Here is a 20,454-nt window from a genome sequence, read left to right as displayed (position 1 = left end):
GAACACGTCTGTACCAGCTGACATCTTTCTTTTGGAGCAGAGGGTTGGTAAAGCCCTGTTCTCAGCCCACACTCCACGTTTTTATTGCAGACCTCTTCTGTGCTGTGTGCTGAGGATGCAGCCGTGAACAACTCAGTGGACTCCTTCTGGACAAGCTTAAATCTCAAGGTGCTTCAAGCTTCTTTTAAGTGTTATTGAAGAGACAGTAAAGTTTCTTTTGGAAAGAAATCTCATTAAAAGAGATCACCCTGCTAGACAGGTTTATATTATGTTGTATTTTTTAAATAAAGCAAACATTAGCATTATATTGTAATATCTTTGTAAACCATAACAAAGTGTGAATGAAAGTGGTTCTTAGGAGTGCTTTATAGTTTCAAATCTTAGAGGCTAAGTATTAGTCTGCTGCCTTCCAAAATATAACTTAGTTTTAATAAAATGATGTGGCTAGACTTACTTATTCTTCAATGCAGCTTGCTTAAAGCTCAGAAAACGTTTTATGGTCTTCAAGATCCTGTAGAATCTCCATTAGTAAATAGTTCTGTATGGATTGTGAAATTAGCCTTCTGATTCTTTAGAGGAGTTCTTTTGCTTGTTTTGTTTTTTGATAAATAGGAATGCATCCGTTTTTAATTCCATTCAGCACATTGGTAGGGAATTTAATACTCAAGACTGTTTACTGCAAGCCTAAATTTAAAGCTCAAAGTGAGGACAATACAGAAGGGAGTGAATGTGCAGTTTTTAAGAGTTCATTTGGCAGCATTTTATTTTCATTATACAAACCACAGAAAGCGAAGGTGGGTAAAATCTCGAATGTCGGGCATCTGAGAAGATAGTGGTTTTCGCCTAAAGGCAACTCTGAATGGTGGTGGGGTTGAGGGGAGGACGGAGAGGCTGGGGATTTAGCTCACTAAAAGAGAAAGTGAGTTAAAGTGAACTTAGGATAACTTGATTAGTAAGTGATGCAAGACGTACACGTTTGACTCTGTCGTACGGAGGGTTCAAGGTTGTGTATAGAAAGGGGCACAGAAGAAGGGTGAAACTAGGGCAGGGGGGTGGGTTTGGGGCGGGAAACAACCGAAGGGAGGGTGGGTTTCGGGAGCGGCAGTGATGGGAGAAAGCGCGCTGGAGGCAGGAAGCGCGCGCCGAGCCTCCCGCCGGGCCGGGCGCGCTGGCCCTGAGCCAGGGCGCGGTGGTCGAGGCGGGGAGAGGAGCTCTGAAGGAGTCGGCACCCGGGCAGCAAAGTCCGGTGCGGGCCGAGGCGCCCGGCGGAACGCACTTGTCTCCGTTTGTAAAAGGTGCTCGGGGAGCCCGCCCCGGTGAGTTCACCGCCCGGCGAGAAGAGGCGGGAACCGCGGGGCGAGCGGCGCGGGCTCCTCCCCCGGCGCCTCGGCTATTTGGGTCAGGACGAGGCGGCCGCGGCGCCGGACCTCTGGACCCACTGGCTCCGGGACTACTGTCCGCCCGCCGCTTCGCTCCCAGCCACCCCGTCGGCAGGTCACCGGTGTCCGACAGCAGAGAGGCCAGCGCGGCGAGAACTCGCGCTGCACAGGTGGGCAGTGGGCATCTCGGCTGTCCGGGGTGGGATGCGGCCGAGGATCGAGGCGGCACTTCCGGCGGCGGCCACCGCACTTCCGGGTCGTGCGGGCGTCCTCTAGGCGTCCGCAAGCCTGGGGGGCATCCTCCTCAGGGCGGTAGAGCGGGCTTGCAGCAGTTAACCCTGGCGCAACCCTCGCCCAGCCGGTGCCTGGGAAGTTTCAACCCCGGAGGTCGCCAGTATTTACGCGCGGGCGCCCGGCGTGGGGTGCGTGAGGAGCGGGCAGGGTACTGCCTCGGCCTGTCGGGTCCCTGCAAACGCCGATGAGTTTCTGCAGGAGACACTTGCTCGCTTCTCACCTGGGCTCCCTGGGTCTTTCTTACCTTTGAAACTTAAGCAAACGTTTTTGTTTTGTTTTGCTTTGTTTTAATCAGATTCTCCACCTATTTTACACAAAATGAAGGCTAGATTTTCAGTGGGACAAACATTTGCAAATAAGCCAAACATCAGGGAGCCCTAAATGAAAAAGAAATTATAAAATAGGAAAAAAAATGAAAACCGAAAGAAATATGAGTATTAGAATTCACTTAGAAAGTATCAAGTTATCCAGGTCGCTGTGGAGAATCTAATCGCTAATTCAAGGTCTCAGAGCAATTCCCTTGGGAAACTTAAAACTCAGGGTCGTTTATAGCCCATATTGTGCCTTTACCCTTGCAAAAATTTTCATCCATCTTCCGAGTTTATCAGAGTTCTATATTTTATGTATTTCCTCCTACGAGTCTGATGATGAATTAAGTGAATATATATGCTAAATATTGCTGAAAGCATTGTAAGTAACTTGGTAAAGCATAATTTCCATTTCTAAACATTAATTTTAATTAAAACTAGAACATGAAAATTAAATGTTTTCTGAAGTTAATGTTTTATGACGGGTTCTACAAAGGAATTTTAATGCAGAAATTTCAGTAGAGTCAACATTTTGATGATTTACTATTTCAGCAAAATTCTTAATTCTCATCTCTGCAAACAACCTTTAATTATGTATTACCCATTAATTTTAGATGCCAATAATTTATAATTAAATAATGTCTATTATTTTACATTATTATTAGCACCTTACAAATTGAAATGTGACAGGAATAATACTTAGTATCTGATTATCTAGTCTATATATATATATATTTTTTTTTTTTTTTAAACCAAGAATCAATCTTTCTTTCTTCCTTCCTTCCTTCTCTCTCTCCCTCCCTCTCTCTCTCCTTCTTTCTTTCTTTCTTTCTTTATGCCATGGGATCTTACTTCCCTGACCAGGGATTGACCTGGGCCCCAACAGTGAAAGCACTGAGTCCTAACTACTGGACCACTAGGGAATTCCCTAGTCAATATATTTTTAAATTACTGTGTTTTTATACTAAAGTGCAAGTGTCTACTACTAATGTGATAATTAAATGTATTAAAGTTATGTAAATGATGTAATATAACCTTTGAAATTATACTGCAGGCAAGCAGGTGTTCTGATTTTTAATGAGTGGCATTTTGCAAATTATTGGCTTAGAAGCACATTCATTTTATACTGATATAAAACTCAAACATAGCTTGAACTATTATTCTCTAATTGTGATTATTTAAAACAAATACCTGCTCCATTGATTTTAGTTTTTTTCCCAGTTGATTTTCTCAGTTCTGAAGTCATATTTCAATATGGTAGCTCTATTTTTAGCTATTTAAGGAACCTCCGTACTGTTCTCCATAGTGGCTGTATCAATTTACATTCCCACCAACAGTGTAGGAGGGTTGCCTTTTCTCCATACCCTCTCCAGCATTTATTTTTTGTAGATTTTTTAATGATGACCATTCTGACCGGTGTGAGGTGATACCTCATTGTGGTTTCGATTTGCATTGAAATCATAGAAGATAGATTGAGCAGCTTTTCATGTGCCTGTTGGCCATCTGTATGTCTTCTTTGGAGAAAGGTCTGCTTAGGTCTTCTGCCCATTTTTGGATTGGGTTTTGTTTTTTTAATATTGAGCTGTATGAGCTGTTTGTATATTTTGGAGCTTAATCCTTTGTCAGTGGCTTCGTTTGCAAATATTTTCTCCCATTCTGGAGGTTGTCTTTTCGTCTTTTTTATGGTTTCCTTTGCTGTGACAACTGTGGCTCTTTATTATAACACTGCTTTATAAACTTAGGACCCTTACAACAGTATGTTCTCTTTCCCTTCCCAGCCTTTGGGCTATTGTTGTCCTACTTTCTTACTTCTACATATGATAAAACCCTCATGATATGTTATTGTCATTTTTGCTGTAATAAGCAAATATTTTATGAATAAATCTTAAAATGAGAAAAATGACTTATATTTTGCCACATGCTTGCCACTACTGGTGCTCTTCATCCTTTGTATAGATCCAAGTTTCTATGTGTTATTATTTTCCTTCTGCCTGAAGAACCTCTGTTAGCATTTCTTGTAGTGAAGGGCTGCTGGTAATGGATTCTCTCAACTTTTCTTTGTTTAAAAAATTCATTATTTTACCCTCATTTTTGAAAAGTATTTTACTGGGTGTAGAAATGCAAGTTGACAGTTTCTTTCGACACTTTAAAGAGGTCACTCTGTTGTTTTCTTGCTTGAATAGTTTCTGAGGTGATGCCTTGGAGACAGTGTCTGCTGTAATCTTATCTTTTTTTCTCTGTACATAATATGTCTTTTTTTCCCCATCACTGGCTGCTTTTCACATTTCTTTATCACTGGTTTTCAGCATTTTAATAATGTTTTGCCATGGTTTGGTTTTCTTAATTTATTCTTCTTGGATTATGTTGACCTTCTTGGATCTCTGGGTTTATAGATTTTGTCCAACTTGGAATTTTTTTGGCCATTTTTCCTTCAAATTTTTTTGTTACCCCTCCTTTTCTTCCCTTTAATTATATATGTTTTAGACTGCTTGATATTACCCTATAGGCTCTACTTGGTTTTCTGTTTGTTTGTTTTTTAGTCTTTTTTTAAAATCTGTGTGCTTCATTTTGGATGCTGTCTTAGTCCATTTGGACTGCTATAACAAAATCCTGTAGACTGGGTGGCTTATATAAAACAGAAATTTATTTCTCATCATTCTGGAGGCTAAGAAATCCAAGATCAAGGCACTGGCAGATTCACTGTTTTGTGGGGGCCTGCTTCCTGGTTCATAGCTGGCACCTTCTTGCTGTAACTTTATGTCGTGGAAGAAACAAGGGATCTCTCTGGGGTCTCTTTATAAGGGCCCTAATCCTATTTATGAGGGCTCTGCCTCCTAAAGGGACTCCATCCAATACTATCACCTTGGGGATTAGGATTTCAACATATGAATTTGGAGGGACACAAATATTTACTCTATAGCAGATGGTTTCTATTGTTATGTCTTTGGGTTTGCTGATATGTTTTTTTTCCTGTAGTGTTTCTCTGCTGTTAATCTCATTTAGTAAAATTTTATTTCAGTTATTTTATTTTTTATCTTTAGAGGTTCTATATGGTTCTGCTTAATGCCTTCTATAACTTTCCTCGTCATGTTTATGTTTTCCTTTAGCATATTTTTAATATTTATATTAAATAATGAACGTAATATCTGTAATAGTTGTTTTAAAACCCTTATCTGCTAATTATATCACCTCTGTCATTTTCCTGCATTTTTACATGTCTAGTAATTTTTGATTAGATGGTCAACATTGTGATTTTATGTTGTTGAGTTCTGGATTTTTTCTATTCCTGTAAAGAGTGTTGGACTTTCTACTGAAGGCAGTTAAATTACTTGTGAATCAGTTTGATCCTTTGAAGCCTCTTTTTTTTTTTTTTTTTGCGGTACGCAGGCCTCTCACTGTTGTGGCCTCTCCCGTTGCGGAGCACAGGCTCCGGACGCGCAGGCTCCGTGGCCATGGCTCACGAGCCCAGCCGCTCCTCGGCATGTGGGATCTTCCCGGACCGGGGCACGAACCTGTGTCCCCTGCATCGGCAGGCGGACTCTCAACCACTGCGCCACCAGGGAAGCCCTGAAGGCTCATTTTTAATCTATTTTAGAGCAGGTCTAAATAGCCTTAACTCTAGTGTTAGTTTAGCTGCATTAGCAAGCCATTACCCTTCTGAAGCCTCTACTGAAAGTCTCAAGTAACTCATACACACTCTACACTCTGGATGGTAAACACTTGAACACTTACAGTTCTGTGTAATCTTTAGGAATAGTTCAGCGTACAGCTTCCTGGTAATTGTTCTTTCCCTTGAAATTGTTTTTTGCCTGGCTCAGTGGGGTTTCACTCTATGCATGTGCAGATTGGTATTCAATTAAAGGTGCAAGGAGGGGGACTTCCCTGGTGGTCCAGTGGCTAAGACTCCGCATTCCCAATGCAGGGGACCCAGGTTCAATCCCTGGTCAGGGAACTAGATCCCACATGCATGCCACAACTAAGAGTTTGCATGTCACAACTAAAGATTCCATAGGCTGCAACTAAAAGGACACTACATGCCGCAACTAATGATCCTACATGCCACAACTAAAGATCCTGCATGCCACAACCAAGATCCCACGTGCTGCAACTAAGACCTGGTGCAGCCGAAATAAACAAATAAAAATTTTTAAAAATTAAAAAAAAAAAGACTCAAGAATAGCCCTATGCGTATTTCTGGAACTCTTTCTCTGCATAACTCCCTCATCTTCAGTACTAAGTGGGCACAAATTCTGGGTGCTTCAGTTTCTCTGAGCTCTGATCTCTTTTCAACTCAGTGAGATTACCAGGCTCTGTTTGGTTTTCCCTTCCCTGTGCCATAGTCCAGAAATTGCCTCCAACTGGAAACCTGGGGAGATCATAGTACTTTCCTCTTTGTTTCCCTTTTATCAGGGATTAAGGGTGGCAGTGCTATAATAACTTGCTCCTTGAGAAAGTGTCAGGAAAAACAAACCGAAATATTTGCAAATTTAATTTCGTAACAGACAGTTTACCATTATTTGTATCATTTCTCCCAAGTTGCAAACAAAATTTAATACAGGTGTTTACCTGTTTATAAAATAGGGGAAATTGATGGGAAAACAATTTTGGAAACTTCAAAGTCTGTATAAAAGCCTTATTATATTTTACTCTCATTACAAAAGTTTATCCTTGTATTTATATACTCATTGCCATTTTAAAGTCTCAGAAGGAAAGGGGGATTTATATTATTGTTTTCCTTTAGTGGCCTTCTTTAAGAACAGTGATAAGCAATAAAACTAGTGAAGAGTGGATGAAGTAAAGAAAGATTATGGTGCATTTTGTCAAAGTAGCTAAGTTTATATGCAACAAGTTTATGTTTATATGGAAGTTTATAAGTTTATATGGAAGCTTAGGCCTGTGTAGCCCAAAGCTTGGGTCTTTGATGCAAAATGGTGAAAGTTCAGAAGGAGAAAGGAGTCAAAGAAATTACTTTTTTATTACTTTAAAAATAAGTGAACACTTGAAAGAAAATAAAAACATTAAGACCTCAGACAGAAATAGAAATGTAAGAAGCAGAAGAATTCCAGGTCAGAAGAAAGGAGGTAAAGCCTGCACATACATTAGCATCTCTGCTTTCCATGTTGAATAAAAGAGATGAGGTGGTTACAAACATGCCACAACTCTTTGTATATTTTATATCTCAAAGCCCATTTTAAAATGTTTATCACTCTAAATTGGAGTACAGAATGTTAACTAGATGCCAAGGAAGAGCTTTTTCTTGGACTTTCCTTAAAGATTAGATAAAACCCAGACATTAGCACACTAGTTAATTTTATACAAATAAAAGGTTCAGACACAGTTAAGCATAATTTGAATTCTTAAATAGTTTTTTCAGAAATTTATAATGATGCTTTTACCTCTATCATACCCTTTAAAAATATATGGTAAAGAGTAAATTTCAGATCAGAAGTAGAATACAAATTCTGAATTACAGTTGATACTTTACACTGGTTGTCAGTAATATCCATACAGTTAGTATTTCTATTCAGCCACATACATTATAGAGGCAATTACTCATAGTTTATTTTAGTTTGTGATTTATCAAGTGTTATTAAATTTTTTTGTGATGAGGTAGACTTGGTTTTTGTTGATTGAAAAAGCCCTAATATTTTTGTCTTGGGAAAGACAGAAACAATGTTCATTTACATTTATACTTTTAATTTTAGAAACAAAAACCAGGAAATGCCTCGTTCCACAAACAAAGAAATGATACTTGGCATCATGGTGGGAACTACTGGAATCAGCTTGCTGCTTCTGTGGTACCACAAGGTTCGTAAACCAAGGACAGCAATGGATTTACCTAAATTTCTTTCTCTGGGTAATTCACTTGATTTGATGCCTTTGCAAGATGAAATGCCTAATGGCCAAGGAACAACAGCGATCTTTCAAGGAAGGCAACTTCAGATATTGGAGAAGATAAATGAATTACTGACAAATATGGAAGAACTCAAAGAGGAAATCAGAGTTCTTAAAGAAGCCATTCCAAAGCTGGAGGAATATATCCAAGGCGAACTTGGAGGGAAGATAACTGTTCACAAGATAAGTCCTCAGCACAGAGCTAGAAAAAGAAGGCTTGTCACAGTTCAAAGTTCAGCAACAAGTAATAGTTCAGAGGAAGCGGAAAGTGAAGGAGGGTAAGATTCTTTAAGATGTTTCCCATGTTGAATTGATTATTTATTGCATTATTGCTATTACTTAGGTACTTTCATTATACATTCCCAGTCATATATTCTGTTACTAAGAAGGCATAAAAAGGAGTGATTATTTTGTCTTATGTTACAATTAAAACCCTATTCCATAGAGGTCAGTATTTTAGTTTAGACCTCAATGACAAAAAGAATGTAACTTACTCTAGTGCTAGGTGGCATCACATGAGTATTGAGGAAGACAGTGATTGTTTGCCAAAATGTGTAACCTGTTTTTATATGTGGCCACTGTGTGACCCCTTGCATAAGGACTGTCCAAAAAGTACTGTCTAATAAAACTTTCTGTGATGATGGAAATGGTCCAAATCTGTGCTGCCCAATATGGTAGCCAGTAGCCACATGTGGCTATTAAGCACTTGAAATGTAGCTAGTGAAACTGAGGAACTGAATTTTTAATCTCATTTCATTGTAACTAATTTAAAATTAGCCACATGGGACTAATGGCTACTGAATTGGGCAGTGCAGACCTAAAAAGATTTGAGAATGTACAAGTGACTCAGTTTCATCCTTGCATGGGTAATTCATTGAATTCTACAATCAAGAACATAAATAATGTTCTTTAGGGGAAAAACAAATGATTTATGAAAAAAGGAATTGTGCCTGACTAGTGTTTCTAAGGAGTAAAATAGGCAAGTAAATAAAGATGCACCAGCGAATGTAGCATAGCCTGAAATTCTTTAAGGCAGGGACCCTATGTTTGCGTCATCGTATTCCTAACACCTATTATTTTGCCTCCTACTGAGTAGATGCCAGTAACTATTTCTTGAATTAATGAGTGATCTGCTAAATAACTATAGAATCAGAAGAAGGAGAGGGGATCTGGAAAGAGGAAACAAAGTGTAGGGATTTAAGGGTGATGTAAATGGTTGATGTAAATGTAAGGGTGATGTAAATGGTTGATGAGGTCTTTGAGATCAATGCTAGGACTGGAATTACTTAGCATCTTTATATAGAACTGGAGAAATAACTTATGAAAAATCTTTCAGAGAGAGAAGAGCCACAAATGCTAGATCTAGATAACAAGAAGGTCTTAAAAATTTGTGTTCCTGAACAACAGGAAAAGTTGTAGACTGGTTTTAAAATAGGCAATGAAATGGTTTTTGTTTGTTTGTTTTAATTTTTATTTATTTATTTTTGGCTGCGTTTGGTCTTCGTTGCTGGACGCAGGCTTTCTCTAGTTGTGGTGAGCGGGGGCTGCTCTTCGTTGCGGTGCGTGGGCTTCTTATTGCGGTGGCTTCTCTTGTGGAGCATGGGCTCTAGGTGCATGGGCTTCAGTAGTTGTGGCACGCGGGCTCAATAGTTGTGGCTCACAGACTCTAGAGCATAGGCTCAGTAGTCGTGGCGCATGGGCTTAGTTGCTCCATGGCATGTGGAATCTTCCTGGACCAGGGCTCGAACCCATGCCAACCCATGCATTGGCAGGCAGATTCTTAACCACTGCACCACCAGGGAAGTCCGGGCAATGAAATGTTTAAAAGGAATCTAAAATAGTTCTAAATAATTTAGAACTGTAACTCAGAAAAGACACTTGTTAATTATTATGGGTATAGCAGCTTAGGACTCTGATAATGATAAAAATCCAACCATAACATTGCGCATCATTGAGAGTTACTGAAGACAAACCGATGGTTATCTTACGTTATGTAGATCTGTGGTGTTTCCTCACCAGGAGTCCTCTGTGCAGTTTTGGCAATCACATCTTAGAAGGGACATAGTGGAACTAAAGACCAGCCAGAGAAGATCTGCTAGACTGAGGGAAGAGATGGCAGCCCTGATGAAGGACCTTAGGCCAAAAGGATCAATGGCCCTTAATCTTAAAAGACCCTGGTTAAGCTGAGCACAGGCTTGCTCAAGAAATTCTAGTATTCTAGAAAGACAGGCAACCTTTGATAAGATTAGGATAAGTTTAGGACAAATGAAAAGAAGATAATTATGGGACTTAATTAATTTCAAGTAATGGTGTAGACATAAATTTTTTTATGTGGGTTCAAGAGGGATTTGTGAAATCTATGAATAGTAGTCACATACTGCTAAAAACAACTAGACATATCAAAACTTTAAGGTTGATGTCAAGTAAGACATCCCCTTCTCTTGCTTGATCCTGGGTGCCTTTGTTAGCAAGAGTACGAGAGTAGATGTACTAGAGCCCTAATAATGGACTAGACAATAATGGACAATGAATGGCATTGAAAGCAGAGGGAGAGTTGAATGGAAAAAGAAGATGTGGTACATATATACAATGGAATATTGCTCAGCCATTAAAAAGAATGATACCATTTGCAGTAACATGGATGGACCTGGAGATTATCATACTAAGCAAAGTAAGTCAGAAAGAGAAAGACAAATACCATATGATATCGGTTACATGTGGAATCTAAAAAATAATGATATGAGTGAACTTATTTACAAAACAGAAACAGACTCACAGACTTAGAGAACAAATTTATGGTTACCGGGGGGAAGGGTGGGGGGAGGGATGGATTGGGAGTTTGGGACTGACATGTACACACTGCTATATTTAAAATAGGTAACCAACAAGGGCCTACTGTATAGCACAGGGAACTCTGCTCAATACTCTGTAATAGCCTAAATGGGAAAAGAATTTGAAAAAGAATAGATACATGTATATGTATAACTGAATCACTCTGCTGTACACCTGAAACTAACACAACATTGTTAATCAACTATAATCCAGAATAAGATAAAAATTTAAAAATAAATAGAGGGAGAGAAACTGTTTCCCCCTTAGCTCTACTTTAGAAAAATAAACAAAAGCAAAGAAATGAAAACAATTTGTTTCTTTTTCTGTTTTGAAAGGAATAAGATACAGAAAGATCTAACACATCTTTCTAAATAAACACCTAGAAACAAACTTTTTAAATAAGTAAACATTTTTTTTTGAAAGTAAGGTTTTATAAAATATATTTGTTTCAATTTTAGATTGCATGTCCTCTTATAACCTGCTTGGGACAGAAACAACTTGTCATGGTGAGATACAGTCATAATCCCATTACCACATTTAAGATGGGTTGTAGCCTTGATACATAGTATCCTTGATAGCAGAATTAAAACAACAAATGACAATTACATGTTCCATATGTAAATTTTATGCTTTGCAAGAGGCACCTAGAGATTTTGACTTCTTTTAGTAAAATAGATGTCAATCACAATTGGCTGATATTATTAGTTTTACACACGAAAAGAAAAACATCTAATTATATTCTTCGTTGTTGATTAAAACTTGAGTGGGTAGATCAGTAGAATGCATTTTCTGTAAACATTATTAGAATCTTCTGCATGCCTCTCTTTGTATCATCGTGGACTTATGGATTTATGCCTTATTTCGTCTCAGCTAATTTCATTTAATTAGTTGTGGAGGTGATGATGACTAAAGGCTCAAAATCTCATGACCCTGGCAGGCTCATCAGTGGGCCTGCCAGGGTTCTTTTCCCTTCTTAGAACTAGCGTGAACATCTTGGAAGGCATCTTTGCTTCTTGGTAATATTGTTTCAACTGATTTTGGTTTGGGCCCCTGCTCCAAGACTTGGAATCAGCTACCGTCCTGGCAGCATTGGTTCATTTCTGTGAGAAATAGTACTAGATACCAAAATCGGGAGTGTAGGGTAGTACTGTTTTTAGGCAGGATGATACCAGAGGCTATTTTGGCCCCTTTAGGGACAGGATAAAGAAAAATCATTAAAAAAAAAAATATATATATATATATATATTTTTTTTTTTTTTTTTTTTTTTTGCGGTACGCGGGCCTCTCACTGTTGTGGCCTCTCCCGTTGCGTAGCACAGGCTCCGGACGCGCAGGCTCAGCGGCCATGGCTCACGGGCCCAGCCGCTCTGCGGCATGTGGGATCTTCCCGGACCGGGGCACGAACCCGTGTCTCCTGCATCGGCAGGCGGACTCTCAACCACTGCGCCACCAGGGAAGCCCTAAAATATTTTTTAAGTCATTAGTTCACATTGATGTTTTCAGTTTACATTTAAGTTTTTCCCTATTTCTGAAAACTTTTTGGTTCATTTTCTTTTTTAAGCTGCCCAATTTTCTTTCTTCTGTCAACCTTTTAGCTATATTGCTCTATCAAACCATGGGTTTAAAAGTGTTATTTATATCACAATGGTATATAAAGCTTCAGAAACCTCTCTTTCAGAAGTTAAATCTTATTCCAGTTTAGGTTAAAGTATTACCCCATAATAAAATTCATTGTTCTTCCATTTCATGTGGGCTTTAAGAGAATACATGAGTTTGAAAATTAGATAATTCTGTTAGGTGAGCAAGGTTGTATAGCACCTTATGGGCCTTCTTGATTTTTTTCTTGACTTGGTATTTTCATTTTAGTATTAAGTTCACATGATAACCTTCAGATAGTATCAACAGACACATTGCTGATTATTTGAAAAGAAAATAAAAAGAAACCCCAGAAATCTACCCACAAAGAGCACCAGCACAATACAAGCCATAATACCTAGTACCTTAGATGATATTACTTTATAAATAATAGAAGATGGTCATGAAAGCAAGACCACAGACAGATGCAGGTTTTTGAGGTTTTATTTAAAACTTCTTAGACTTTAATTTTCATGAGCCAAAATATAGACTTTGCTTTTTGTTCATTTACACTTTTTATTTTTACCACTATCTACTTCCTCCAAGTCAGGTTTAGCGTTGAACTTCAATTTTTCAAGGCCTTGAGAGAAAGACAAATTCAGATATTCAGGGTATGGTGATTCTGTATCCCTTCATGTTGTAAAAGTAAAGAATTACAAAAAAATTTTTTTTGTTTCAGATTTTTTTTTTAATGAAATGCTACACATACAATTGAGATCCTCTTGTACTCATTTCAGAGGTAGTCATTATCTTCAAGTTGGCGTGCAATCTTCCTTTGAAAGTTTTAATGCACTCTTACATACACTTGTTTACATACACAATGAATAAATGGATTTTGGTTTTTAAATTTTACATAAATGGCATTGTAGGGTACATAACACTTTGTAATTTGCTTATGCATCAACTTTTTAAGGAAAATTTTCCATATTGATATATGTAAACTTATTTCACTTTTTTCAGTTGCTATGTTGCATTCCATTGTATGAATAATATGACTTAATTTAGTTCCCTCTTGGGGGGGGTGGGTGGTGGTGATGGGATGAATTGGGAGATTGGGATTGACGTATATACACTAATATGTATAAAATAGATAACTAATAAGAACCTGCTGTATAAAAAAATAAAATAAAATTCAAAAAAAAATTTAGTTCCCTATTGATGGATGTTTAGGTCACCATTTTTTTGCTTTTATAAACAATGCTTTATTGAACACCTTTCTTCATAATTCCTTATGTACATGTGGAATAATTTGAAAGTATATACTTAGAAGTGGAATTGCTGAGTTATAGACTAAATACACTGTTATTTTCTATTACTTAATCATCCTTCAGAGTATACCAATTTACAATCCTATAAGCAGTGTATGAGAATTCTTATTTTTCCATACAAATTCTTATATTATCAGACTTTTTAGTTTTAGCCAAACTGATGGTGATGATGTGGTAAGTAATCATTATTTCAGTTTACATTTCCCTGAGCATTAGTAAGATTGGGTAGCTTTTCATAGTTTATTTGCCATTTAGCTCTTTTCTTCTATGAATTTATTTTAAAAAAGTAATAGTAAAGGAAGGGAAGCACTAACAGTTGAAGTCCCTTTTATTCATTTGATGAGAGTGTCTTCTCTGTGGTAGGTACTGTATAGGCTCTCGAAATACAGCAGGGCATAAGATAAAGGCTCACAAGTAAAACAGAGTTTTAACAAAATGTGACACAATGTTAAAGAGGGATACTCTCAGTCTATTTCAACCAGAGCCCCAAAGGCCAAGAACAAACAATAAGTGCGGGGTACTCTTGCATCCTAGAGCCAGATGCTAAACCCTCCTGTTTCAAGCTGGGGTGAGGGCAGGGTGGGGGGGGGGGCCCTTGAGCATAGTTTTAGGCTGCAGAGAGGAAGCCAATATAGAGAGTGAGTAAAAATACCAGAGAGGAATTAAGTCAGAAATGAAGACAAAGGGGAAATGAAGGAAATAACCCATGAAACAAGGTGTGGCCTGACCCTGTTAGCAGCAGTACAGCTTAGGTATTGAGCTAACATTTTGAAGAAAGAGAACAGTATCACTTGTAGACTCCAGGGAAATTTTATTAACCTCACGATAGTATTTTGGTAAAAATGGGAACTGACAATGTAAAATCTCTAAAACTCCCACTCCAAGTAAGATAGTTCTAGCTTAGGAAAAAATGTTACATAGCTTAAGCCATATTCTACATTACATTATTACATTACATTACACTATTCCTGGTCAGTGCTTCTATTACCATAACATTTATATATATAATAACCAGTGGGTTATTAAGAAAGACAGGTAGAACAAGCTTGCAAAATCATTTCTAAAATAAATATTTATTGACCACTGACTATGAGCTACACTCTTGTAGGTGGTGCAGTGGCAACAAACAAGTCCCTGCACCTGTTGAACTTCCATTCTCTTGGCTTTTGCCTCCAATTTGGAGACATTTGTCTATAGAAGCCTCACCTGGTGATCTTGCTTCTTATGCTTTGTTCACAACTTGAAGCGCACTATGTTCATTCCTCCTACTAGTGAGTCCACAGGTGAATCTGGGTGCCCCTGATTCTTGGGACCAACGATAAAACTTAGATCTTTAAGTGTCCTCTTCAATGCCCAGGACCAATAGATACAATGCATTAAATATTACAATAATTCTATGTGTCATATAAGGGAAAGAAAAAGATCCCAGTTCTGTGCACAGATATTACAGAAGAAAATGAAAGTCAACTCCATCAAAAATTTGTTCCAGATCCTGTTCTAAATGTTTTATATTCGTTATCTCCTTTAATCCATACAATAACTCTCTAAGGAAGATGATACTATTATCCTCATTCTAGAGATAAGTCTGGGAAAGATTAGGTAATTCCTTGGTAAAAGGCAGAGTCTATACACCATGCTACACTGCCTCTTTTCTTCCTCATCCCCAGTTAAGAAAGTGCAAGGTGTCAGTGCTCTAAAAACATTATCCTAGGAGATAAAGGGAGGGGGGATAAGGCCAATATGTGTGTGAAGTGCCTGCAGAACTCAGACTTTACCTCCCAAGGTGCCTGGCTACCGAAGTACCATAACAGTCACCTCAGTTCCATTTGAGTGCCCTTGAAGGCCTAACCTAACCTAAGGAGGAGTGTGTGGGGTCAGACATACTGTACGTCACTGATTATAAGATGAACCTTTCACATTTTAACATCTCCTAAGTCAAGATGTATCTTACCACCAATTAATAGATCATATCACTGTGTCATAGTTTAATTGGCAACATTTTTTCCTTTCTTGCAGTTGATGGTGGTTTTGATTCTGTGAAATACGGGGTAGATACCTTTGTGGGTGTAAGGACCAGAAGCTGAAAGAGTTCCTTCCTTATCACCCTAGTTTTCTCAGGGAAGGACCATAGGTCATCTTCTAGAATGGAAGGGAAAGTATACTAAGGCATGTGAGGAAGGAGATTGAGATTCTTTTTTTTTTTTTTTTTTTTGCGGTACGCGGGCATCTCACTGCTGTGGCCTCTCCCGCCGCAGAGCGCAGGCTCCGGATGCACAGGCTCAGCGGTCACGGCCCACGGGCCCAGCCGCTCCGCGGCATGTGGGATCTTCCCGGACCGGGACACGAACCCACATCCCCTGCATCGGCAGGCGGACCCCCAACCACTGCGCCACCAGGGAAGCCCGAAGATAGAGATTCTTGACTCCTGCACTGATGTGTTCACTGTGATGTCTGCAGTGCTTAGCACAGTGCCTGACACATCATAGATGATCGTTACATATTTATATTAATAAATGAATGAACACATGACCAAAGAAAGTACTGAAGAGACATTGTGGGGAGTGGAAGGGGACATTAACTAGGAACATGGGTAAGGATTACCCTGCAGACTGTTGCTCCAACTGAGGTTCAAGACTGTGTACCAGTTTGCACTGTAGTGCGCATCTTTTCACTAGTTCTTGACCTTTCATATATAGAAGTGGAGGAGTCAGAGGGCTTAATTGATTCAAATTAGGAGATTTGCAGGGTGAGTGTGATAGAGAGGCAAAAGGCTAAGGATGTCGAGTGTATAGATAAGGAAATAAGTCTTCTAATGTTGCTGGAACACATCTGTGTTTATTTCTTGACCTAAAATGTGTATTTTTTTTGCTTCTATTGTTTTAAAAACTATTTCCTGTTTGTTATTAGATCAGTTCAAACCCTTGACTATGTGCTGTTTCTTTACTAGACTGTATTTAGTAATTACTGTCTAGTGAGTTAATTTTATTAACCTTTCTTTCAAAAGAAACTAATAGTGGATAAGGAAATTACAGAAATAACCTATGAAATTATTTGGTGATCTTCAAGCCATATTTTTTTCTACCTTTCAAATCACATAGATAATCATGCTATCTGAGTAACTACAAACAGTGAACGTATGTGGTTAGAGTTTAATATTGTAATGAAAGAAAATAATTAACCTGGTGGTAATTTAGTGATGAACATTATTGTTATTTTGCATAATTAGGTATATTTGGTAAATATACAAATAACTATCATTCATATCATGTAATGGATTGAATAATCTACATTCACTACACTCAGATCAGCTAAACATGTAACTGTACTTTATAACTGAATTCAGAGTAGCTCACTATCGCTGATGTGGGAAAATCTGGCTGATGTGGGAAAATCTGAATGTGCCAATTCAAGTTAACTCTGTCAATTCTAGTTTAGAGCTAGTTATTTTGTGTTAAAGATTAAGTCACATTCAGGGTTTCCCCTTCTTCCTCCCTCTTACTTCTCCTCAAGTGTAAGCTAGGTCCCTAAAGGGTCTTAGCATCTAGGCACCAAGAAAGGAGGGACATTCAGTCCTGATAGCATTCACTGTCCTTGTCCTTATTGGACTCCAGCTCAGGTAGGAAGCTGCTGTGAGGTTCCTTTTAACTGTCACTTTAGGGTTTGTTTATTACCAAGATGATCTAGATCAGAGCTACTCAAAGTGTGGTCTGTGCGCCAGCAGCATCCATATCCCACCTAGTCTGGGAGCTTGATGGAAATTTGGATTCTCAAGACCAGCCCCAGACCTAGTGAATCCGAATCTCTGGGATTCTGCATTGTGCCCAGGAATCTGTATTTTTAAATGCTCTCCTGGTGACTCTGATGTACCCTAAAGTTTGAGAAGCTTTGTTCTAGAAGATTTTCTAACTTTCAGCTGAGATATCATGACAGGATTATAATTTTAATTACTAGCAATTATAGTTATAGATAAATAAGATGTCCCTGAGGCATAGTGAGGAATATAATGATGAGGTATTAGTCTTGATGGGAATAGAGCGGCTGAGGTAAAAAAGGAAGAGGTTTAGGTAACCATAGGACATGATGAATGCAGAAGGTACCTGGGAACATGGAATTGATAGAAAAAAGAGAATTGGGAAGGGATTGAAGGAGAAGCTTGTTTTAAATGCTTACTGTTATGACAGTTTACTAACTTCTGGGCTGTGTCTAATTAAGGTTCTCTTAAAAATAAGCAATGAGGGGGTGATTTTAGGATTAGAGATTTAGATAAGTACTCTATCCAGAAAAATATTACAAAACCTTTAGATATTACTCATGCTAGTATGCAATTTCTTTTCCTTTCAAACGTCTGTGCAGATCTGGACCTTCTTCCCCACCCCCCAGACATGCACACCTAAACACTTTTTTTTAATTGATAATTGTAGATTTATTCAGTGGGGTGAGGAGGGGAGTGATCTGACCTCGTTCATTACCTCCTTTGGGCAGAAGTATTTGTCAGCATTGAGATATTGTCATAACTTCATCATTTCCTTTGGGGTAGCTCAGTGGGCAAGTGCTTCTTTTAGAGGCCTTTAGTGGGAATGTTAAACAACAAACTGGTCTACTTTTGGAAAGAGAAGTTTTTAATAGAAACTTTATAAGCATTATATAATCCATTGTTTCAGTTGCAAAAGATGTCCTTTTGGAAGAGGTACTCACAGACCTTAATGTGACTTAGGAACAATAGACAATAATCTCACAAGAAAGGGAAGCAAATAATAGATTGCTATAAGGAGAGACAGTCCTCCTTGGGCTTCCTATTCACTTACACATCTTGCTAGGTATGCCAAGAATCAAGAATGTAAGGCCCTGACCACCCTTTTTTTCCCCTAATTTTTAAAAAAACCAAGACTTTACTTTTTTAGAGCAGTTTTAAGTTCACAGCAAAATTGAGGGGTTGGTACAGAGATTTCCCATACAATCCCTACCCTCACACATGTATAGCCTCCCCCATTATCAACAGCTCCAGCCAGAGTGATACATGTGTTACAGCTGATGAACATACATTGGTACATACATCATAATCACCCAAAGTCCATTGTTTACATTATGGTTCACTCTCAGTGTTGTACATTCTGTGGGTTTGGACAAATGTATAATGACATGTATCCACTATTACAGTATAATACAGAGTATTTTCACTGCCCTAAAAATCCTCTGTGCTCTGCCTATTCATCCCTCTCTCCCCCCAAACCCCTGGCAACCTCTGATCTTTATACTGTCTCCACTGTTTTGCCTTTTCTAGAATGTCATACAGTTGGAATCATACAGTATGTAGCCTGTATTGGCTTCTTTTACTTAGTAATGTGCATTTAAGTTTCCTCCGTATCTCTTCATGGCTTAATAGCGCATTTCATTTTAGTGCTGAATAATATTCCATTGTCTGGATATGCCACAATTTATTTATCCATTCACCTACTGAAGGACATCTTGGTTGCTTCCAAGTTATGGCAATGATGAAGACAGCTGCTGTAACCATCCATGTACAGGTTTTTGAGTGGACATGAGTTTTCATCTCATTTAGGGAAATACCAGAGCACTTGATTGCTGGATTGTATGGTTAAGAGTATGTTTAGTTATGTAAAAAGCCTACAAACTGTCTTCCAAAGTGGCTGTACCATTTTGCATTCCCAAAATCAATGAACGAGAGTTCCTGTTGCTCCACATCCTCCCCAGTGTTTGGTGTTGTCGGTATTCTGGATTTTGACCATTCTAATAGGTGTGTAGTGGTATCTCGTTGTTTTAGTTTACATTTCTCTAATGACATATGATGTGAAGGATCTTTTCATATGCTTATTTTCCATCTGCATATCTTCTTTGGTGAGGTATCTGTTAAGGTCTTTGGCTCATTTTTAAATGAGATTGTTCATTTTCTTATGGTTGAGTTTTAAGAGTTCTTTGTAGATTTTGGATAACCGTCCTTTTTCAGATGTGTATTTTGCAAATACTTTCAGTCTGTAGCTTCTCATTTTCTTGACATTATCTTTCACAGAGCAGAAGCTTATCAATTATTTCTTTCATGGATCATGCCTTTGGTATTGTATTTAAAAAGTCATTGCCATACCCAAATTTATCTAGATTTTCTCCTATGTTATCTTCTAGGAGCTTCATAGTTTTACATTTTATATTTAGGTCTGTGACCCAATTTGAGTTAATTTTTGTGAAGGGGGTAAGGTCTGTGTAGCCACTCTTTATCCAGGCCATTTCTCTGGCTTGTGGTGAGAAGCCTTGAGGAATAAGGTAATGTCCCCTTCTGGACCAACAGCAGATTTGGTTACTGCTTGCTATAAAAGCGGGGGATTCCCTAAGCTCAGTGTTGCTTTCTTTGAAATGCAGCTCACTGCGAATGTAAGAGTGTCTGGGCCCTATGCATTGCCCTTGTGGGTCCTGAGGTCAAGGAGAACCAACATAAATAAGCTGGTGATCACATTGCTTAATTTGCTGTGAGTAATAAAGTCCTCGGTCTCTTACACAAAAATCGTGTGTCTTCTGCCAGCAACCATGAAACAGGAACAGATTAATTCATTAGCTTGTATGTTGGGTGAAATCAAATTACAAACTGACGATTGTATGGTGAGAATTAGAGAGCTTTTAGCCTCAGAAGGGGGATTTGTTCAAGGGTTTCCCAAAGAAGGTTGTTAGAAAGGGAACAAAAACAGGGGGTTGTAGTAGGGTGTATAGGATATTGAGAAGTTAAAATATATATATTTGAGGGTATGTTTTATGTCATAGGTGGCTATACACATATACCTCTTATATAGACAGTTCTCCAAGTTGTTTTGGAAAAGGAGAAGGCAATATTCCTTT

General features: G+C 38.5%; 1 protein-coding gene across 1 annotated transcript in view; it reads left to right on the top strand.

Moving 5' to 3' along the window:
- The first annotated feature begins 378 nt into the window (after positions 1-378).
- RMDN2 (regulator of microtubule dynamics 2) overlaps positions 379-20,454 on the top strand; it is a 69,055-nt gene continuing 48,979 nt past the window's right edge. The window contains exons 1-2 of the mRNA XM_089923267.1: positions 379-1,549; positions 7,687-8,154. Coding sequence (XP_089779393.1) covers positions 7,703-8,154 — 452 coding nt within the window. The 5' untranslated portion in view covers positions 379-1,549; positions 7,687-7,702. The remainder of the gene's footprint in view (positions 1,550-7,686; positions 8,155-20,454) is intronic.

Source organism: Delphinapterus leucas, chromosome 13 (assembly GCF_059928025.1).
Source record: "Delphinapterus leucas isolate spDelLeu-1000000601 "Yukka" chromosome 13, BTC_Dleu_Yukka2, whole genome shotgun sequence".
NCBI classification, from domain to species: Eukaryota; Metazoa; Chordata; class Mammalia; order Artiodactyla; family Monodontidae; genus Delphinapterus; species Delphinapterus leucas.
Note: the sequence above shows the minus strand (reverse complement) of the source record. Positions and strands in the feature narration are given on the sequence as shown.